Source organism: Rhinoraja longicauda, chromosome 20 (genome assembly GCF_053455715.1).
Source record: "Rhinoraja longicauda isolate Sanriku21f chromosome 20, sRhiLon1.1, whole genome shotgun sequence".
Classification (NCBI taxonomy): domain Eukaryota; kingdom Metazoa; phylum Chordata; class Chondrichthyes; order Rajiformes; family Arhynchobatidae; genus Rhinoraja; species Rhinoraja longicauda.
Window position 1 is genome coordinate 8129262 of NC_135972.1, and position 6770 is coordinate 8136031.

General features: G+C 40.0%; 1 protein-coding gene across 3 annotated transcripts in view; it reads right to left on the reverse strand.

Annotated features, from left to right (window-relative positions):
* Positions 1-3435: 3435 nt before the first annotated feature.
* scube1 (signal peptide, CUB domain, EGF-like 1) overlaps positions 3436-6770 on the reverse strand; it is a 208764-nt gene continuing 205429 nt past the window's right edge. For all 3 annotated transcript variants that reach the window (XM_078416899.1, XM_078416897.1, XM_078416898.1), the window contains 2 exons: positions 5314-5393; positions 3436-5209 (listed from right to left, as the gene is read on the reverse strand). In XM_078416899.1, coding sequence (XP_078273025.1) covers positions 5057-5209; positions 5314-5393 — 233 coding nt within the window. In that variant the 3' untranslated portion in view covers positions 3436-5056. The remainder of the gene's footprint in view (positions 5210-5313; positions 5394-6770) is intronic.

Here is a 6770-nt window from a genome sequence, read left to right on the forward strand (position 1 = left end):
CATCTTAACAATGGCATGTAGTGATGGAGGATTCTTTCACTCTCCTGAGATTGGTGGCATTGAGCCCAGGGGCCTCTCTGTTCATGGAGCAGTGGTCAGTCTGGCACTGACTGAGCTAGTAAAGCAAAAGTCAAGAGTCTGAAGAAGGGTTCCGACCCGAAACCTCACCCATCTTTTTTTCTCCAGAGATGCTGCCTGACCCGCTGAGTTACTTCAGCACTTTGTGTCTATCTTCGGTCTAAACCAACATCTAAACACATTGCAGTTGCCGGCTTGGGTCGAGCGTGAATAACACTAAGATAGTCAGGTTTGTAGGTTAATAGGCGTGGTATAATTGTAAATTGTCCCTCGTGCTTGTAGGGTGGTGATAGTGTGCGGGGATCGCTGGTCAGTGAGGACTCGGTGGGCCGAAGGGCTTGTTTCCGCGCTGTATCTCTAAAACTAAAGCTAAAAACCTCAAGAGTCTCCCATAATTGGCAGCGGGTCAGATCTTGTGGCTTCCTATCCTGGCCAGTCCCCTCACCACATGGACTGCCCTCATTCAAGCTGCAGGCCCACCACATATTCTCAACTACAGGAAAGAATGGGGGAACAGTTGTGACTCTTGCCAATGATGCCCACTTTGCTCAAAAGAACAAACATGCAAACTCATTAGGAACTTGCTGCTACGTGTTGGATCTATGTATCAGGTTTGCCAGCATTTGTGGAGAGAACTAGTGTTTAGAAGACTGGCAATTCCTTGTCAGACATAATGAGTGAATTTAGGTTCCTGGAATCTACCTGGCCTTTCTCTTTACTGCGGAAAGGGAATTGCTGTTGGAAATTTAACACAACAAAACCTTGTATTTTCACAAAACATCTTAAGAACACAACACTCCTTCATTGTTCGTCATGTACAAGTCACCACGCCTTTTCTTTTGTAGGTAAGCTTCTTGAGACTCTTAGGGGATATTCTGTTCTATATATCCATCATATTCACAAAGTGAAAGATCCAAGAGATTATTGAGAATGACTATTACATATGATTACCATCAATTTTAAAAAGGAAATCGAATAGGAAAATTACAGAATGGTTCACGCTTTCAACATAGCCTTTGTCAATTTATCTAATGGCGTACACGTCCCAGCTACGCTAGTCCCACCTGCCTGCGTTTGTCCCTTATCCCTCTAAACATATCCTATCCATGTACCTGTCTAAATGTTTCTTAAACATTGCAATAATCCCTGTCTCAACTACCTCCTCTGGCAGCTCGTTCCATACACCAACCACCCTTTAAGTGAAAAAGTTACCCCTAATTCATATTAAATCTTTATTCCCCTCAACTTAAACATATGTCCTCTGGTCCTCGATTCCCCTTCTCTGGGCAAGAGACTCTGCGTCTACCCAATCTATTCCTCTCATGTGCAATTTAGTTTATTTACAATTGGATTATTACCTTGGTCTTGCTAAATTAATATCGTGCAGAATGTTAAAAATCACTAATTTCCACATGAACAAAACCAAAACTTGGTCCCTGGTTTATCACACGGTGCACTTGTGAGAACCAACCCTTGTGCGTTCACTGTGAACAAGATCACCACTGAGAGCAAATGGTAAGACAATGACTGTGGTTTCTGTGAGGCGGTTGAATGACTGGCGACTTGTTTATTGTTGGAGGAAAGGTTTAGTTTAGTTTAGAGATACAGCACGGAAACAGGCCCTTCGGTCCACGCTGGCCAGCGATCCTCGCACACTAACACTATCCAACACACGCTGGGGACAATTTACATTTACACCAAGCCAATTAGCCTACAAACCTGTACGTCATTGGAGTATGGGAGGAAAACGAAGATCTCGGTGAAAACCCACGCGGTCATGGGGAGAACATACAAACTCCATAGTCAGGATCGAACCAGGGTCTCCGGCGCTGTAAGGCAGCAACTCTACCGCTGCGCCACCTTGGTTGGTTGGTTCTTATAAACTGGAAAAACTGAGTTAGGAGTTACTGACATGTTCTTCGTGTCTGGAATAAGTGAATATCTGGAAAACAGGGTTGCAGGTCAGTAAGCAATATGAATAATATTTCCCAGCTTTGTGTTGAGAGCATGTTATATGATTATAAAGCTTGTGGACTTGATATGAGCAGTTTCCAAACTAAATCATTAATTCGTGTCTCTGCCGCGAAACCTCAAGTGATGTGTACCAGTTTGCTTATTTCAACCAAAAAATGTACTTATAAACGTTTGCAGTTAACTGTTGTACAATTGGGGCATCTCTCTGTGTTCTAATGCTGCTGTTGAGTTACAGACATTGTTCTGCTCAACTGTTCGGGAACACGAAGCTATATTGCTAAAAAAGACTCAAAGTGCTGGAGTATTTCATCGGGTCAGGCAGCATCTCTGGAAAACATGGATAGGTGACGTTTTGGGTCAAGATCTCTCCAGAGACGCTGCCTGACCCCTTGATTTTCTCCAGTTCTTTTGTGGGTTTCTTTTGTAAACCAGCATCTGTAGATTCCTTATAATAACGGGCTGCATTACAGTCTGGTACGGAAACTGTTCTGCCCACGGCCACAGATCACTACAGAGAGTGGTGAAGACGGCACAGCACATCACTGGCAACTGTCTCCCGGCCATTCAGGACATGTTCTACCGGCGGTGCCTGCGGAAGGCACACAGCATCATCAAGGACCACAGCCACCCAGCACACAGGCTGTTCTCCTTGTTACCGTCAGGCAGACGATACAGGAGTATGGCTGCACGTACCGCCAGACTTAAGAACAGTTTCTACCATCAGGCCATCAGGCTTCTGAACTCATAAACACATTTCACATCATATATGCTGATTATTTTTAATGTTGTCTTTTTACCTATTTTTAATATTGTCTTTTTACCTTACTAATGTCATTTAAAAAAAATCTTATTTATCATTGGAATATTACTGCTGAGGTGACCCGTTGTCTTGTCAAATACATTTCATTGTATCGATGACCCTGTGCCAACCTACCTACGACAAATAAAATGTATTATTATTATTATTATTATTATAGAACGAAACTGCAGATGCTGGTTTATACTAAAGATAGACACAAAACGCTGGAGTAACTCGGCAAGTCAGGCAGCATCTCTGGAGAAAAAGGATGGGTGGCTTTTGGGTTGGGACTCTTCTTCAGACAGTCCCAACCTGAAATGTCACCTATCCTCTTTTCTCCAGAGATGCTGCCTGACCCTCTGTGTATTATTCCAGTGTTTTTCGTGTCATATTATAACAAGAATATATTATAAATTGTGTCTGAGCTATATCACAAATAATAATAATTTATAATATGCTCAGCTAATATTGTAAATTGGGCCTGCATACTGCCCATCAGTACTCCAACCAATACTCCATTTCTTTAGGTTTTTAAGTAATCTTTGAAGTTTATTATGAAAATGATTAAACAGACAAAATCCTTTATATGCCTGCTTCAGAGGTCTAACATGGAAAATAAAACTAAATACAGAGAGAAAACAAGGTAATCAAAGAAAAATGTGTCGGGTTATAGGTTACATTTACAACACTTTACAGTGATAAAACTGGCAGTATTAAAACTGTGTGGATCCTTTACTGTAAGTCTATGACCATTGCCATTTATATAAAGTAACAAAATCTTATTGCAGTTTATACATATTGTATTTTTACTTTTTTTTCCCTCTATCTACCATGGTAAATATTAACTTAATTTCATATGGAAAAAAAAAAAGCCAACATTTGTACATAATTTACACATTGGTAATAAAGCTTATCAAGCAGCATCTACAGGTATTTTTTTTTTAAGCTTAGGTAAAAGAATCGATCAGACCAGTAACCTAAGAATAGGAGAAATAACGCGAGAATCTGTAAAACACTTCCAGTTCTGTACAGATAATGAAATTTCAGACCGACAGGAAGACCTGCCTATTCCAGTTAGAGTATCAGCCAGTAGCTTAGCTACTACCATCACGTCAGACTAAATCAGTAGCATAAATAGAAAGAGAATGCAATGGTTTTCAAAGACAAAAAAAAACAGATTTTCCCAATTAACATCACCTATGCAGATAAAACAACCAATATGGCTGTCCGACAAAGAGTTGAGAATCGCCTATTCTGATTTTCTTTATCAAAGGAAGGGTTACCAATCATTAAAACACAACATTTTGCAGCAAGCAACACTTGATATTGGACGTACTGGGAATTTTATTTTTCCCTCTTTAACTCCCCTCATCAGCCCTCAAATAGAAATGACAGGAAATAAATGGGAAAAATTCTGTGTTAAGCTTGCAAAACGTCCTTAACATTTTTTTTCTTTGTAAAACAAAACCTTTCCGGGGCCAAAGAATAAAGCTTTGTGTACCTCCGCCGAAGGTCAACAAAATAAAATTATCTTTGCTCATCAGGAACAGGAGAAGGTCAGTCCAATTCTGCCTCATCTTGGAAGTGTAATTAAGAGTTTATACAATTCGGATAGTACTTTTCCACCTAAGGAGAATGCAATTTAGATATTTTTGGTTTCTAAACTGATTCAAATACAACATTCAAGTGCAATTAAAGTTCCAAATATTAGTTACATCTTTTTCCTTATTTCAATTGTGTATCATTTTGATACTTTTTTTTTTTGCAGGTAGTTTGCCAATTTTTTTCTTGCTACTTTCCAACATGTCGTCAAAAAAAGATTTTGTCCTATTGGATCTATTTTTCTTTTTCTTCCTGTCGAGGAGATTAAAAATGAAATAATGTCAACAGTCGCAGTGTATTAACATCAAATGTTCTTTGAACGTGTAACTGCCTGCAGTGCACGCATTTACAGCCAAAGTTAAATGCACGAGAAAAAGGCTTGCTAAGTTCTTTCTGCGTTCAAACGAACATGGAACAAAAGTAGGATGGTTGCGTGTGTGTCATAGCACAGTTTATGTATGAGGAAGAATGGGAAAAGACATTCAAAATTAAAACAGAAGACTGTTAAACAGAGGCTTGGACTGTAAGGACACACCAGTTTTGCAGGAAGAGATGCCTCCCTGTTTCCAGATTGCAATAGAAACAACATCTTTAGCAGCAAACCTACTTGTAAGGCCTCAAAAACCTGGAAACTTTGGACCGCAGCAACTTTATAAATGACCTGGGGAACATTTCTTTTGACTCTTGTGCCGTGTATTTGAAGTAATTTTGAGGGTACGCCAATACGTCAAAGAGCGCTTTGATTAACTTCTTGTCCTGTATTTGTTTAAAAAAAAAAAAGAACAAAATTCACGATTGGAAACTTTCCCTCCGCACAGCCACAAGGGCACATCCCAAATTTTCCTCCGCAGTAAACTTACTTTAAGAATTTCTTGGTGATTCTCCGAAGCATACAACCGTCCGTCTCTGACAATATCTTCTATTAGCTGCTGGTAGTCCTCTGGTCACGAAAGAAGAATTAAGTAGCAATTTACCACTTCAATTTGGATGAATGCTCTTCAGTAAATTATTTACAAGGTTACAAAATCGACTGTTGCGATCATTTCAGTAAATCGCCACGCGGTATTAAATGCAGATTTTTTTTGCATTGGCTTTTTAGAGTCTTAAACTCGTACAGCACCAAACACGGCCAAACCTGTCCAAGCACATCAAGGTGCCCCCTCCAAGCTAGTCCCAATTGTCTGCAGTTGGCCCAAGTGCCTCAAATCATCCCGATCCATGCATCTGTTCAAGTTAGTGTCTTTTAGATACTGTGATGGTTCATAAGTGATAATTCATAAGCAGAATTAGCCCATTCGGCCCATCAAGTCTGCTCCGTCAATTAATCATGGCTGATCTATCTCTCCCTCCTAACCCCATTCTCCCGCCTTCTCCCCATCACCCCTGACGCCCGTACTAATCCAGAATATATCTATCTCCACCTTAAAAATATCCATTGACGGCCTCCACAACCTTCTGTGGCAGTGAATTCCAATGATTCACCACCCTCTGGCTAAATAAATCCCTCTTCATCGCCTTCCTAAAGGAACGTCCTTTAATTCTATGAGCCCTGGTCCTAGACTCTCCCACTAGTGGAAATATCCTTTCCACATCCACTCTAGCCAGACCTTCCACTATTTGGAGAGTTTCATTGAGATCTCTCCTAATCCTTCTAAACTCCAGTGAGTTTTGGCCCATCTAGTAGAGGTGAGCTGCCTTCTCTGGCAGCTCGTTCCGTATACCCAACCCCTTCTGAAAATGTTGCCCCTCAGGTTCATATTAAATCATTCCTCTCTCTCCGTAATCCTGGGTGAAACTGTGATATATATATATATATGTCCCCCTCATCTAAATCATTGATAAAAATTATGAACATACTTATAAATACACAGAATGAAATTAATAATTTAAATAAATAAATAAACAATTGATTTAGTTAACAAATATAAATAAATTGATTTGTTAATAAAAAATGAATTAGATTTTTTAATATAGTTTAGAAATACAGCATGAAAATAGGTCCTGTGACCAAGTTCACACTAGTTCTATGTTATCCCACTTTCCCACTCTTCCACTAAGAAATAAATGTCTTATTTGTTAATTAATCGCAGAGATGAATTAATTAATGAGGGTGGCGCAGCGGCAGAGTTGCTGCCTTACAGCGCTAGAGACCCGGCTTTTGATTGTGACTACGGGTACTGTCTGTGCGGAGTTTGTAAGTTATCCCTGTGACCTCGTGGGTTTTCTCTGGGTGCTCCGGTTTCCTCCCACACACCAAAGAAGTGCATCTTGTATAAGAAAATAACTGCAGATGCTGGTACAAATCGAAGGTATTTAT